Source organism: Gopherus evgoodei, chromosome 1, assembly GCF_007399415.2.
Source record: "Gopherus evgoodei ecotype Sinaloan lineage chromosome 1, rGopEvg1_v1.p, whole genome shotgun sequence".
NCBI lineage: Eukaryota > Metazoa > Chordata > Testudines > Testudinidae > Gopherus > Gopherus evgoodei.
In genome coordinates this window covers 366,737,862-366,751,316 of record NC_044322.1, presented here as the reverse complement: position 1 = coordinate 366,751,316, position 13,455 = coordinate 366,737,862, and the positions used below count along the sequence as shown (strand labels likewise).

The 13,455-nt window shown below is 45.0% G+C and overlaps 1 protein-coding gene and 1 pseudogene across 2 annotated transcripts in view; one reads left to right on the top strand and one right to left on the bottom strand.

The window, feature by feature from the left end:
* Positions 1-13,455, top strand: part of PPP6R2 (protein phosphatase 6 regulatory subunit 2) — a 159,943-nt gene that overhangs the window by 118,829 nt on the left and 27,659 nt on the right. For both annotated transcript variants that reach the window (XM_030537294.1, XM_030537206.1), the window contains 3 exons: positions 4,068-4,230; positions 4,594-4,682; positions 12,067-12,274. In XM_030537294.1, coding sequence (XP_030393154.1) covers positions 4,068-4,230; positions 4,594-4,682; positions 12,067-12,274 — 460 coding nt within the window. The remainder of the gene's footprint in view (positions 1-4,067; positions 4,231-4,593; positions 4,683-12,066; positions 12,275-13,455) is intronic.
* LOC115636802 lies at positions 9,761-10,297 on the bottom strand (annotated as a pseudogene).

Sequence of the window (13,455 nt, the reverse complement as noted above, 5' to 3'; positions counted from 1 at the left end):
TACAGTCTCTTATATCAGAGAGATTGGAGAGAAACTTGGTTGCACGTCTGGTCACTCTCAGAACCCAGAGAGAACAACCACCAAACACTAACAGCGCACACAAAAACTTCCCTCCCTTAAGATTTGAAAGTCTCCTGTCCCCTGATTGGTCCTCTGGTCAGGTGACATCCAGGCTCACTGATCTTGTTAACCCTTTACAGTCAAAAGAGACATGAAGTACTCCTGTTCTATTAACCCTTAACTATCTGTTTATGACACCATCTTAATTAAGTCTCCAGAAACATGTCTCAGGCAGTCTTTCCCGGAGATCTACCACTTGAATGTATGTATAGCCACCTGCAAGCCACATGACTACTGAGGTGACTCAGTAATGTAGCCTTGGCAGCTGGGAAGTAAAATGCCCATTGTGACTTTGCATCTATGTATTCCTGCCTTAAAAATGTTGGTGGGATTGGATCCTGCAGGTGCAGAGAGCTAGAGCTCTGCAAGATTGCAGTGTCAGTTACTCTCCTGGACTCAAGCAGGGTATAACTACTATAACTGTGTCAATTTTTATTAAAAATCAGCTAAGATATTAAGTGAGAGGGCTAAGGTGCTGACCCCCAGGATATTTTTAAGGGTTTTATGGAGAGCAAAACTGAATGTATTCAGGCCCAACCTTCCTTCCCCCCCTCTTTTTCTCTGTGTGAAGAACTGCCTGTTGTTGTTTCAGTTTCAGTTTTGCTGTTGTAAACCCATTCTTCAGGGGCCTGGGGAAGGAATGTACACACATGAGCTTGGCCCAGAGCAACACAAGGGAATGATGTCATCATGTAGTGCTTGAGACAGGAAGTGCAACTGACAATTAACAAGAGTGAAACTGACTGTACACACTGCACTGTCAGTTGCTCAAAGTAAATAAACTGAAATAAAGGGAGAGAAGTTTTTTTGCAAACTTCTTTGTTATATTAATCTTCATTGTTACTTGTGACTAGACTACAAAATTTGCAGACAGAAATGTTATTTTTTTCAAGCAGTGTTGCTACAGAAGAACCGATAGCATTGTGCAAGTCTACTCCTGTAAAAAACAAAAGCTTTCCACTGCCATTACCTACTGTTTGTGTTACAAAAACACAGATATTTTCAGGTCATCGTCAGAGGGACATCTACATCCAGGCCAATTAAATTACGAATATTTATGCTACAGACACTTTCTGTGGACAGTGTAATTGGTGCAATTGTCTTTGTCTAGAAACTCAGTTCAGATATTGATACAATTAATGAGTGAATACAGATTTGGTGCATCACCTCCTAATTTATGCATGCGCCTCAACAGCTGATTGATTTGGCACAATACACATTGTGTTAAGAGAGGTACTGCATTGCAGGTCAGGAAGCAAATCACTGTTAGAACTGTGTGTCTGAAACTGAGGAGCTAGAAAGATGTTCTAGTAGATAAGGCAGTGGACTGGGACTCAGGAGATTTGGATTTAATCCCTGACTCTGTTATTTGACCACCCGTATGATCTTGGATAATCTACCCTGTACATCAGTTCCCCCCTGTAAAAATGGGGAAAATAGCACTTCCCTACCTTGTAGGGACATTGAGAGGATAAATTCCATTAATGATTGACACATTGAAGGTATGTCTACACTACGGGATTATTCCGATTTTACATAAACCGGTTTTGTAAAACAGATTTATAAAGTCGAGTGCACGCGGCCACACCAAGCACATTAATTCGGTGGTGTGCGTCCATGTACCGAGGGTAGCGTCGATTTCCAGAGCGTTGCACTGTGGGTAGCTATCCCGTAGCTATCCTACAGTTCCTGCAGTCTCCCCTGCCCATTGGAATTCTGGATTGAGATCCCAATGCAAAAACAGTGTCGCGGGTGATTCTGGGTAAATGTCATCACTCAATCCTTCCTCTGTGAAAGCAACGGCAGACAATCATTTCTCGCCCTTTTCCCCTGGACTGCCCTGGAAGACGCCATAGCATGGCAACCATGGAACCCGTTTAGCCTTTTTTCACTGTCACCGTATGTATACTGGATGCTGCTGACAGAGGCGGTACTGCAGTGCTACACAGCAGCATTCATTTGCCTTTCCAAGGTAGCAGACGGTTACCATCCCTATTGCACCGTCTGCCATGCCATTGTAAATTGGCAATGAGATGACGGTTATCAGTCATTCTGTACCGTCTGCTGCTGTCATAGGTGCTCCTAGCTGGCCTTGCTGAGGTCGGTCGGGGGCGCATGGACAAAAATGGAAATGACTCCCCGGGTCATTGCCTTCTTTATGTTTCGTCAAAAAATAGTCAGTCCTGTCTAGAATATGGGACAAGTGTACTAGAGAACCAGCGACCACAGCCGCTCCGTGTCAGAGCCCCAGATATCCTGCAGAAATGATGAGCTGCATGCCATTCTAGGGGGTACCCCTGCAACAACCCCACCCGCTGCTTCCCTCCTCCCCCAACCCTCCTGGGCTACCGTAGCAGCGTCCCCCCATTTGTGTGATGAAGTAATAAAGAATGCAGGAATAAGAAACACTGACTTTTTCGTGAGATAAAATGAGGGGGAGGCAGCCTCCAGCTGCTATGATAGTCCAGGCAGTACAGAATCTTTTCTTTAGACATGAAAGCAGGGGGCTGATAGAGCTCAGTCTGCAGTTGCTATGATGAGGACGGTTACCAGCCGTTCTATACCATCTGCCTGGAATGACTGGGAGTCATTCCCATTTTTACCCGGGCGCCCCCAGCCAACCTCACCGAGGCCAGCCAGGAGCACTCACGGGCTGATGATGATGATGGCAGACGGTACAATATGACTGCTATCCACTGGGAAGGGGATGCTGGTGTTCAGCGCTGCATCACCCCATCTATCAGCAGCATGCAGTAGACATAGGGTGACATTGAAAAAAGGCGAGAAACGTTTTTTTTCCCTTTTCTTTCTGGGGGGGGGGAAGGGTGTAAATTGACGACATATACCCTGAAACACACGGGAAAATGTTTTTGACCCTTCAGGTATTGGGAGCTCAGCCAAGAATGCAAATGCTTTTTGGAGACTGCGGGGACTGTGGGATAGCTGGAGTCCTTGGTACCCCCTCCCTCCCTCCATGAGCATCCATTTGATTCTTTGGCTTTCCGTTACGCATGTCACACAGCACTGTGCTGTGGCCTCTGTATCATAGCCTGGAGATTTTTTCAAATGCTTTGGCATTTCGTCTTCTGGATTGTAGCTCTGATAGAGCAGATTTATCTCCCCATACAGCGATCAGATCCAGTATCTCCTGTACGGTCCATGCTGGAGCTCTTTTTGGATTTGGGACTGCATCGCCACCTGTGCTGATCAGCGCTCCACGCTGGGCAAACAGGAAGTTAAATTCAAAAGTTCGCGGGGCTTTTCCTGTCTACCTGGCCAGTGCATCCGAGCTCAGATTGCTTTCCAGAGCGGTCACAATGGTGCACTGTAGGATACCACCCGGAGGCCAATACCATCGATTTACGGCCACACTAACCCTAATCGGACATGGCAATACCGATTTCAGCGCTACTCCTCTCGTCGGGGAAGAGTACAGAAACCGGTTTAAAGAGCCCTTTATATCGATATAAAGGGCTTCGTTGTGTGGACGGGTGCAGGGTTAAATCGGTTTAACACTGCTAAATTCGGTTTAAACACGTAGTGTAGACCAGGCCTCAGATAGGATGGTGGTAAGGGCCACATAAGTACCTAGATAGATAGAAACCTGCCCAGATCTTGCCTGTAGCACATGGTTAGCCTGCAACTAGTGCATTGCAGTTATAGAACTATAAAGCCATCTTTCTTGATAAGTGCTCCCTTACTGTGCGGTTACAATATTTGTCAAAGAAACCAATTTTCAGATAAAATGGCAAATGGTCTGATTTCTTTCAACAACATGAGAATCATCTACAGTCCTCCTATAGATTCCCATAAGGATTCCCACTGCACAATTTTTGTTTTTACCTCTGGGAATTTCCATCCCCTCCCGTCCTCCACTTTGACTTTTTTTGTAAAGGCATAAGCTTGTACAAAATCTTAGCAACTCCTGTTTATCTTTGTATCTTCAGGATCTGAGTGGACAGCCGTGTTTGAGCCTGTGAATTCAACCCCCCCGGCACCCTGTGTTGCCATGGATGTTGGATCAAGTGTATGGGATTCAGCAGCACCAGAGACAGCCACTCCTGAGGAGAAAGGATGGGCAAAATTTACAGACTTTCAGCCTTTTTGTTGGTAAATGAAGTATAAATGCCAATAACTTCTTCACAAATTCTGTGTGAAAGAATGTTTGGCGTATGGTTGTATCGAATAACTGGCTAGGGGTCTGTGCTGTAATGTTTCTTTTCTTTTCTCTAAATAGTGTCTGTGTGGATTCTGGATCAATATTCTCACCTCTGTGTTTACACTGATTGAAATCAGTGGTATCCATATCTCATACTATAATGATACTGTATATATTGTCATTGTTGCACGGCTCTGACTATACTGTAAGTTATTAGGGTTGCTTGTAATAACTTCCTTTTTAGGAGTTATTTCTAAGTAGCCTATATCAGGACGGAACAGCTGTGGTACATTCTCGGGTCTTTTCTTTTCTAGCTCAGAATCAGGTCCCAGATGTAGTTCTCCTGTGGATACAGAAAGCAGTGACTCAGAGGGAAACCCCAAACAGGGTCAGGACAAGAACTGTAAGTGGCAATAATATTATGAAATGTGAAGGGATTCATTTGCATCTGTAACCATTTTGAGTATTGCCTAACATCCCAGGTTTGTGGGGCAAAATTCCTGTCCAGTGCTTCCTCACAGATGTTACTTGATAGAGCCACTCAGACATATTAGAGCTCATAAATGTGGGTTCAGCCCCCTAATGAAACAGTAAGAAATGCTGCTACTTTGCATGGGTTACACTCTCATCAGTAATGAAGTAGTAACTTGCACGTTTATAGGATTATGGTTAAATTGCGGAAGCCCCACATTTACACATTGTAAGCACTGTGCTGTAGCAGCAAATTCCTTCCTGTTTCTTTCCAAGTTTTCCTTTATAAAATCAGTTACTAAAAACTGTAATACCACAAAAAGTGATCTTTGGAATCTGGATTCCAATAGAAGGGAGACGATGAAAGTAGTGACAGAAGATACTAAAGCACTAATGTTGGTGTCTTTGAGGTTAGATTAGAGAATCAATCTGGAGCTTCTCCCAGAACTGAAGCTGAAAGGTTGGAAATTTTGGTTTAACTTTTTGAAAATAAATTCACACTCCTTTGTGTTGCATGATTTTTATTTGATACCAGAAGTAGAAATGCCAGAACCTAGCAAGAGAAGTTATCCTTGTTGTATTTCTGATGAGCCACAGCCAGAAAGTATTGGATATATAGTGAGATTTTTCTGTCTAATTTCTTGACCAGAAAAAAGGCAGGGGGCGTTTAAACCTCTAAATTTTTTATGCTTCACTCAGTGTAGTTTAGAGCTTGAGTCTCCTGTTAACCTAGAAAATCCCCTTTGGTGCTTTGGTTTTCAGGTCCTCAAACTGATCTTACTGATATAAAACAAACCTCAAGACATTAATAAATGTGAGAACATCAAATTAAGAGCCTTCACCCATCTTAGATCAAAACAGGGTTCTAAGAATCCATAGTAGAGACACAGATTTGCCCCAATCTTGTCACAGTTCAGAACATTAAGATTATTAAAGGTACCTATGAAAATCAGGGTAGATTTCCAGTGCAGCTTATTCCCACCCATGCTTCTAGCTGTGTGGAAGCACAATCTTTGTAATCCTCCTATCACAGGTCTCTTTTTTGAGTATGGGTCACTGTGGAGCCCAAGTGCATGTACATGTGCATGAGACTGGATTCTTTTGATTAGCAGTGTTAGTCAGGGCCATGAGAGGGCATAAAGGGTGGAGTGGCTGCAACCCTCCCTTAATTCCCTCTTACCACCTGTGGCAATGAAATGAAACCCAGCAAGTGCCTGACTGCTACTATTCAGTTCTTTCCACCCAGTTAGTGAAAAATTCTGTCTTCACACTGGTTTTCTCTGAAAGATGTTCCTTCAAAAAAAAAAAATTGATAGACTAATCCCCTGTACAGTGGGACAAGGCACTTTGTGCCAAGCTCCATGTTTCACGGTGAAGTCCAAGCTCTCAGGGTTCAAACCCTACCTTCCTGCAATGGACTGATTCCATCAAGGATGGACAGAGCTGATACCATTTCTAACTAGGAGACTGCCACGTCCTGGATAAGTGCTTTTTGTGTGAGTCCTTTTCTGCAAGGACCCACAAGTCCAGGGACACATGGCTGAAGTGGCATCTATTTGAGCAATCTGTGCAGGTCACTTTGGACCTAAAGGTAAATGGTTACAGCCAGAGCGAGGCTGGATAAACCAGTATCGGATACTGTAAAACACTCTTCACGTTCTGAGATAGAACAGTGGAAAGCAAGTGAAAAGACATCAGCAGAGTCAGCGCATCTGATGCTGCCCACCTCCTCCTCAGTGAAATCTCCAGTGTGTAAGACCTCAGTGTTGACAGCCAGGATGCCGAGCACCTCTGCTCCAGTAGTTCTGGTGCTTACAACTCCGGCTCCTCTATTGACTGCCCCAACTCAGGTAGAAAAGCTGGCAGCTGTGCCTGCTCGGAACGGGACACTAGATTGCATAGCAGGTCTGAGCATAAGCACAGCTCCAAGGCCGAGGGAGGCTTCTGGAGGGAAGATGTAGGACACCACTCCAAAAGCAACACCCCTAAGCAGATGGGCAGAGCAGGAGGCCTGGCCTGGATACCAGTAGTGATCCCCATGACGGAGCTGAGCAAGGACTTCAAGTGTCCATATCACGCCTGGAGACGTTCCTCATACCAAAGAGGTGGCTGGCAGCATGCCATTCCTTAGCAGTGCCCTTCAATTAAGGAGAGAGATTCCTCCTTATCATTGCTAACACGTTCCTTCTCTCCAGCACTGAGCAGAGATTTCTCTCTCCATCATTGGAGAATGGCCATAAGAACAGTATTAAAGAGCTCGCATTCAGAGCACTGCCCCAACTGGCATGGGAGTGACGCTGGGCCAGCCAGTCCCACTTTGGTCAGTACCCATACAGTAAGCCACTTTGGCCATATTAGTCTTACTGGAGGCTGTCCTTCCACGTGCTGAGGAGCAGCAGTTCTCCTTCCTGCACGTCTAGGGAAAGATAATCATGTTTCCCAACGGCTTTTTTGGCTAGGCCACCACAGGAACAGGAGACAATAGAGTGACAACAACAATCTCCATGTCCCACTAAGGAATCCTCCTCATTGCTGGATGAGGCAGTAACACCAGCACCTATACCAGCATTAGATGACTTTAAAGCCCTCCAGGACCTCCTTCCCTGAAAAGTGGAGATCCTGGACATAAGACTGTTTTTACAGGGGGGAGGGATAGCTCAGTGGTTTGAGCATTGGCCTGTGAAACCCAGGATTGTGAGTTCAATCCTTGAGGGGACCATTTAGGGAACTGGGGTAAAAATCAGTCTGGGGATTTGTCCTGCTTTGTGCAGGGGATTGGACTAGATGACCTCCTGAGGTCCCTTCCAGCCCTGATATTCTGTGATTCTGTGATTAAGTCTCATAAGCTTTTTGGTATCCTGGGTATCATCAGAACGACACTGGCCAGAATTACTCTCCCTAGTGATGAAGGTATCCTACAACCAGCCAAAAGACTCTGGCAGACCTCAGATCTTCTTCTTCCCATCTCTAGGTGTGCAGAGAAAAGGGATCAGGTGTCACCAGAAGTTTTGAATGCCCAAATCTAGGGTTCTTGGTCTTCTCTGCAACTCAAGAAAAATCCACAGTCCATTAAAAGCCCTCCTAAAGACTATAAGAAGTTAGACCTGTTTGGGGAAAGGTACAAGGTACTGCCATTTGGACTGTTAGTGCTGAGAGTTTTGCCAAATGCCAAGTGGTGGTAGCAGCAGCACATATCAGAAGAATATGGGCATTCATGTCTTCCCCTGCTTGGACAATGGGCCGATCGGGTCATAACCTAATAAGAGGCTACCGTGCACCTTAAAGTTCATCCTCTCTGTTCCCTTAGCTGAGCCTGCTAGTGAACTCCAAAAAATCATTTCTTGTCCCATCACAGATGATGGAGTTCGAGGAGTCCTGGTCAGTTCTGGTCCAACAAGAGCATAGGCTCATAGACTCATATTTCCAGTAGAGATAAGGTGGTGTTAGTACCATTCTACAAAGCACTGGTAAGACCTCATCTGGAATGGGAGTGACGCTGAGCAGTTCTGGTCTCCCATGTTTAAGAAGGATGAATTCAAACTGGAACAGGTACAGAGAAGGGCTGTTAGAATGATCTGAGGAGCGGAAAACCTATCTTAGGAAAGGAGACTCAAAGAGCTTGGCTTGTTTAGCTTAACCAAAAAAAGACTGAGGAGAGATAAGATTGCTCTCTCTAAATATATCAGAGGGATAAATACCAGGGAGGGAGAGGAATTATTTAAGCTCAGTACCAAAGTGGACACAAGAACAAATGGATATAAACTGGTCATCAGGAAGTTTAGACTTGAAATTAGAGGAAGGTTTCTAACTATCCAAGGAGTGAAGTTCTGGAATAGCCTTCCAAGGGGAGCAGTGGAGGCAAAAGACATATCTGGCTTCAAGACTGTTTGATAAGTTTGTGGAAAGGATGGTATGATAGGATAGCCTAATTTTGGCAATTAATTGATCTTTGACTATTAGTGGTAAATATGCCCAATGGCCTGTGATGGGATGTTAGATGGGGTTGGATCTCAGGTACTACAGCGAATTCTTTCCTGGGTGTCTGGCTGGTGAGTCTTGCCCACATGCTCAGGGTTTAGCTGATCACCATATTTCGGGTTAGGAAGGAATTTTCCTCCAGGGAAGATTGGCAGAGGATTCTCTGCATCTTGAAGTCTTTAACCACAAGTTGAGGACTTCAGTAGCTCAGACATAGGGGTTTGTTAAAGCAGTGGGTGGATGAGATTCTGTGGCCAGTATTGTGCAGGTGGTCAAACTAGAAGATCATAATAGTCCCTTCTGACCTTAAAGTCTATAAGGCAAAATTAGGGCTGGCATAAGTCCGGAGAAGAGTACTTGAGTGGCTGAAAGCCTGGTGGTGTCAGGGTGCTGACACCCTGCTACCACAAGAAAGACTCCCTTTCGCTAGAGGCAGGGGGATAACAGGGTGACTCTCAGCCCTCGAGAACTGTCATGCTCTTCACCTGCTGGGTGTCAGTAACAACATGGTGGATTTTTTCTGAGCAAACAATTGATCTGTGGAAATCCATCATAGCAGCGATGTTTCTGTGTTGGGAAAAGCCAGTAGTTGACATGTTTGCTGTTGTCATCAATGCCAAGTGCCAGAAATTTTGTTCGAAAGTAAGCGTGAATCTGAGGTTGTTACAGGACACTTTCTTTTTGCAGTAGTCCCAAGTATTCTCATATGCCTTTCCACTGACATCCCTAAGTCCGAGGGAGGCTTCCAAAATCAAGAGAAACTAGAGAGTACTTTTCAGCTTGTGGTTCTTCTAAACTATGGTAGGAGGGATTTGCTAACACACCTCCCTCACTGGAAACCATCTGAGGTAATCCATGGTGCTGATAGAACAGCAGCTTCTATTTCTCTCCCCCAGCATCACTCGCTGCCTTCTTATTGAGTTCTTGGATTGAGAAATCATAAACCATTTTCTCAATTTTCTTGATGTTATACTTCAAGCCATCACAGTGCTTCCTCAAGGAGTCATTTTTCAGATTGAGGAGACGGAAGCCAGAATCCAGTTAGTTAATGAAGGTGGAGATGCGAAGAGGACAAGAATAGTCACCTGCGGTGACACTGTTCGCTGCCAGCCTAGATAACTCACTGGCAAGAGTCAGAATCCCAGAGAGGTAGTCTTCAGTGTCCAGGTGAAAACCTCTCTCTCAATCAGCCTCAATTCCAAGTATTTCTGTAACCGCTTCTTGAGTCACTAATGTTTCTGTCTCCAAGTAGACAACAAATGCTGCCAGAAACACCAAGCACTGTATCACAAGCCTCCAGTGTTCGTGAAATCTGTAGCACTGATCAGCTGGAATCTTGGTCTTCAGAGATGCTCGCTGTGTTTTGACTGCACCAAAGTGTTCTCGGGCCTTCTGACGCTTCTTTGGTATGTCCTGAAATCCAGTTCCCTGGTGAACCCTCTGCAGCAGCATTAAGATCTCCCGAGCCGTCTGTTCCAGGGTCTGAACCACTTTCCTGATCTCCTCTCGGATGTTCTGGTCAGCAGTGAGGACTCCCTGCAAGGTGACAAACATCTCACTGATTGACATGGTGTGCTGCTAGGCTGGGCACACGGGAAGCAACTGTCCAAGGGCTAGGATGTTTCCAGTGATGCCTGTGACCCACCTCTCTCGCTCCCAGCCGGGACCGCAACTGCTGCTCAGGGACCTTCCAACCGTTGTTGTGGCTTCATATTGGTCAAGACTGTTTTGGCTGATGGCCTGCTGCAAATGTGTATCCGGCCTTTCATTCAGCTCCCACCCTGTCCAGACCTGTTCTCATAACGTCATGGTCAGATACTGGCTGCTGGCTGGTTGAGTACAATGGACAGAGTCTGCTTCCTGCAGGTCCAGGAAATCGTAATATAGAGCAGGAAAGCATGTACCAGAAGAACACACATTCATATCAATGAGAGAGGTTTTTCAAAATGGGCTGCCCAACATAGTCTGGACTCAGTCGAGCCCCCTCGATACTATATATCATCAGCTAGTTATTGCAGTTCAGACTGACCAGACTGTCAGTTAGCTCTATTGAGGTCCATCTTGTGGTGATTTCAGTTTGCCATCTGTCTGTATAGTCAGGGTTGGTGTTCTCTCACTCCATGATATCAAAGTTTCTCCAAGGGTCATTATGCATTTGCCCAAAGTCAGAGAACCTACCTCTCCTGAGACCTCAGTTTAGTCCTGTGACTCATGAAGGCTCCATTTGAACCTCTGTCATCCTGCATCACCTTGCTCTGAACGCAGTCTCCGTTACTCTGGCCAGGAGAGTGACTGAGCTTCCGACACTTCTGGCTGAATCCTTCCCCCACCCTCAGTACAGCCTTTCATAGCGTCATGGTGATGCTGCAGCTGCACCCCAAGCTTATTCCTAGGGCAATCTCAGAATTTCGTCTAAATCCATCAACCATCCTGCCCATTTTCTTCCCAGTACCACACTTGGCACATGGAGGAAGGAAATGACTCTCACTGGATGTATCCAGGACTATGCTTTGTTACATTCACAGGATCAAATCATTTACACTATCTCCCTATGTATCTAGAGTGGCAGCTAGATGTTCTAATGGTCAAGTCAGCTCCTCACAGAGGGTGTCAAAATGGTTAACACATTGTAGCTAGCTGGTGTACCTCTTCCACTGAACATCAGGTTTATTCCACCAGAGCTCCAATAACATCCTCTGCTTGCTTCACAAATGTGCCCATTGACTTTTGTCAAGCATAATGCATTGGACTTAATTGCTAGAGCAGATGCTGTGTTCAAGAGAGCAGTATTACAATCTCTGCATCACTCGTGCAGCTGTAACTCCTCATTGCCACCATTCCTAGGTGATACTGCTTACCAGTCACCAAAGAGAGTTCCACAGAGATGCATACTTGAAGAGAGAACGGTTACTTACTTTACAGACACTGTGTTTCTTTGAGATGCTGATGTCAGTGTGAATCCCACAACTCATCCTCCATCCCTGCTTTGGGAGACCTCAGCTACATGGGTTTTTAATTGAGGGACCCGAAGGAGGGTTGTGGCTGCTCTAACCTTTATGTCCTTGCACGGGGGCACAAGGAGGCACAGGGTCTGTGTGCAGCCCCAGTGGATGCTATAATTAAAAAAAAAACAAAAAAAAAACACCTCACATACGTGAGGCACATACCTGCCTATGGTGGGATCTGTACTGACAACATTTCAAAGAACCACAGCTGCTGTAGGGTAAATAACCATTCTGTTTTACTGAAAGTATTTGGGATATATTTGAGAGTTTTAGCAGTTCTTCCTGTGTTTCTATTCATTTTTTTCATGTGAATTATTTACCCTTTCTTTGCAGTCAGTGCTGCCTCACCCTGTGTTTGGAATGTCTGTGTGGCAAGGAAGGCACCTCTGGTGGCTTCAGACAGCAGCTCATCTGGAGGCTCAGACAGTGAGGAAGAGGAGGATAAAGCTGATATCGTCACAGAAACCATCAGTACAGGCTTGGGCCAGGAAACTATCAAACTCACCATGGATGCTAAGAACGAGAAGGCTGTGTTCACCAGGTGCGAAAGAAATCAGCTGGGGGTGGGGTAGATATAGCCACTAGGGTTTTGTAAAGTGTAGTCTGAATCCAAATATGACATAAGACAATTGGCAACTCATGTCTTACTTAAAATCAAGTGTAAATCACTCATGGGATGCAAGGCCTGTTCATGAAAACAAGATAAAAATGTAAATGCATGGGAGCATCACGGCACTAAGGATTAATGCACCGGCTTTTTATTTTCTGAGACCTGGGTTCTGAATATTGACTGTAGGCAGTTTTGTTAAGGTGCTCTCCGGCCTTCTGGGGTGCTGGGTGCTGATAAATTAAAGTATATATTCCTGTTACACAAATGCCGTCTCAGTTCACAAGTGAAAATGTGGTCTTCCTAGCCACTGAATCATATTGCAAACTACCACATAATTGGCAATATCGGCTCACTTGAGGTGTAGGAGTGGAATAGTTGTGGGGGATGCAAGCCAAGAGTGAGATCTGCTAGTGTGTCATGAATAACACATAGTGTTACAGATCAGCATTGAGATTGCCATCCCACAGAACGTCTGCAGGTGAGGGGTTAAAATGGCTCAAGTTATTGCTATTTCCTCATTTTTGGAAATTCACTCCTAAATTGTAAGAAACACAGACCCCCAGAATTAGACATTACAAGTCCCAAGGCTTATGGTAACTTATGGACAGCATCTTTGTAAGAGCCCTGAAATAAACATCCTCCGTAAGGTTTTACCACAAGACACCTCAGGTGAGAGGGTACAGTTCAAGTTCACAGTTCATAGAAGGGGAATAGACCAAGCACGGGGGTGTAAAATTTTGATAAGTGACTTAGGCTCCAAAGTGCCCAAATCACTTTTGAAAATGGGCAGATTGGTACTTTCTGAAATTTTACACAAGATCCATTTTTCTGCTTTCCTGTTCTCCTCCCACCTGCTTGTAGGGTATGAGTCAATTAACTGGGGGACCCAATATTTTGGAAAGCTTGTTGGGCGCAGATATTCACCCAGTGTATATAATATAACGATTTATTGTCTTTTGGGGATGATTAGTTTGAGGTACCTAGCACACCGTATTACTCCAGTGAACACGTTCTGGGAATAAGGAAAGGAGGCTCCTAAAATGGTGTGCTGAAGTAACATGGCTGTAAAACAAAGCAAAATTGCTGGAGAAAATAAATCAGTGACAGGTTTT